General features: G+C 33.0%; 1 protein-coding gene across 1 annotated transcript in view; it reads left to right on the top strand.

The window, feature by feature from the left end:
- LOC106685175 (probable ornithine decarboxylase) overlaps nucleotides 1-2,308 on the top strand; it is a 125,111-nt gene that overhangs the window by 16,871 nt on the left and 105,932 nt on the right. Inside the window, exon 2 of the mRNA XM_067050191.1 lies at nucleotides 1,551-1,662. Coding sequence (XP_066906292.1) covers nucleotides 1,567-1,662 — 96 coding nt within the window. The 5' untranslated portion in view covers nucleotides 1,551-1,566. The remainder of the gene's footprint in view (nucleotides 1-1,550; nucleotides 1,663-2,308) is intronic.

Genomic DNA, 2,308 nt, shown 5'->3' with positions numbered 1-2,308 from the left:
TATATAAGGTACGGCCTTAGTGAGATGTCAGCTGACAAAGGCTGTCAGGTGATAGACTGGATCAGCTGATCATGATGTAGATATACAGGTACTGGACCAAATAAAGTTAGTGCTGTTTAGTCGTTCACAGAGTGTTCTTCTATCTACCTTTTTTTAATTATGTCTCTTCTCGCTGTCATTTTTCTTTCCTATTTGTTGTTCATCTTGATAACAAATGAGCATTTAAAAATGAAATTTGGTGCCTTGCAAGCAAACGCTATTGAATGGGTGAAAATTCGCAATGCAATGTCACCGGATCTGCGCAAGGCAATTTCAGATTTAGAAAGGTTTACTGGGGAAATGGGTGAGTTGAACCATTTCCTCAAAGGAGGTGACCGACTTATAGCGAGAATTGAAGCTAAAGTAGGTAGGTAAAGCTAGGTACTAAACAAACGAGGCACGCACTCATTGAAGGCGGCCTTGGTATCTTAGTAGTATAGAAAAGTATCTTAAACCAAATTCAGGCTGATGAAGAAACACCATGGCCCATAGTGAAGGATATACTTAAGAAAGCCTTCGGCAGCAGTAGATGGGCGATTCACGACTACGAAGACTACCTTCAGATGTTAAGAGAGGTGAGAAAACCGAGACAATCTAGTGGGTAGTTTGTCGGGGTTCTCCTTACATGGTACAACCAAATTACTGAGAAAATGAGAGAGACAGTGGATCTCAAGATTTTTACCTCAGGGGTAATTGGGAATGGTCATACCCTGGTCATAAAAGAATAGTTACACCAAAATCACCATAGATACTTGAAATTTACTCAATTACCAACAATTATTGACAGAAAATGGCTAACCTGCGAATTGTGCAGTCAAAAAGAAATTATTCACTATGTTAACTGATCATAACTCAGAACTGCCATCTGAAAACCAGAAAAGGTGGGAACACGTTCTACCACTTTATAAGAACACTGACTTTCAAATGCCATCTCATTTCGGTTCCCCAAACTAACACATGAACGTCAATGATTATTGTTCCCAATTACTCCTTATTCCCAGTTACCCTACCTGACCCTAGATCAGGGGATAGCAGTTCAGTACAACTTCATCAATTTTGCGTTTTTAATCTGGAAGATTTAGGAAAAACTCTTATATGAAAACTTTTGTAGAAAATGTAATATACTTTAATTCAGTATAGAACTTGTTTCCTTTATTTTTTATTCTTATCATACATAAAAAACGGTAATGTATCTTCACTCATTAGTACACACTTATTAAAAAGATATCAAAATCATTATTCAAACGAACATACAAAATGCAATATTTCACTTCCATTAGGAGCTCTGCCCAAACTAAGATTGGTATGAATTTTATTGGTATGATCTAATAATGCATTAGAGGTACTATACAATATAGGAGGGACTTACTTCCTTCTTCCTTAAACGTTAAAGTAGTTGATTGTGTTTTTTCTTTACTATTGTGCATTAAGGTATTGATATAGTTTATAGCTTCATTCTTTTTTTCAAATTTATCATGGCATTATCATAAAATTTGTGTTCTTATGTTTACTAGGTTTACCAATTAAATGGAGAACGGTGAAATTGATGCCTTACAGAAGTTGACTGTTTTGAATTCTTCAACATCTCTAACAGCATTTATGAGAGAAACAATAAAAGAAAAGGTATTATCTAATAAAAATCATTGAAAAATGTTTATTTCAATCGAAATATGGTTTCGTAGATTTTTCTAGAAGGTAACTATATACCAGAGCTGGACAAAAAGTAATTAAGTTTACGATTAGCAACTAATTACTGTAATTTAGAACTGCTAAAATACAATTACATTTATAAGTAATTATAGTTGGTAATAGCAACTATTTGATAAAGGGCTGTAATTGTAATTGTGATCCACAAAACTATCTTGAAAATCATTAAGTATTAATGTATTTGCAATTTACTATATCTGCTGCGGGACTCTTAATTTCTGTTCGAATTGAATCAATAAGATAATCGTTTTAGAAATCAGCAGTGGATTCATGATTATAAAATTTGTTTTCTAATTATTTTGAAATTTCTAAAAACTTGGTTAGTGCCATGGAGTCTGGGGTAATCGGGGACCATCCATGGCTTTTACAGGATATGGTATTTTTATAATTAAATCAAATAATTACGGCAAAAATATAAAAAAGTTTTTTATTTTATTTTATTTATTTATTGATATTTACAACTGTATAAAAAAATACAACCAGTAAATTTGATCATAATGACATAATGATATGATACAGGATGTAGATAAACTACCCAGTAGTAGAACTCTAAAAACAGTTT

This window comes from Halyomorpha halys, unplaced genomic scaffold, assembly GCF_000696795.3.
Source record: "Halyomorpha halys isolate HHAL.00 unplaced genomic scaffold, Hhal_1.1 Scaffold666.1, whole genome shotgun sequence".
Lineage (NCBI taxonomy): Eukaryota > Metazoa > Arthropoda > Insecta > Hemiptera > Pentatomidae > Halyomorpha > Halyomorpha halys.
The sequence above is the reverse complement of the archived record's forward strand: the minus strand, read 5'-3'. Positions and strand labels throughout refer to the sequence as shown.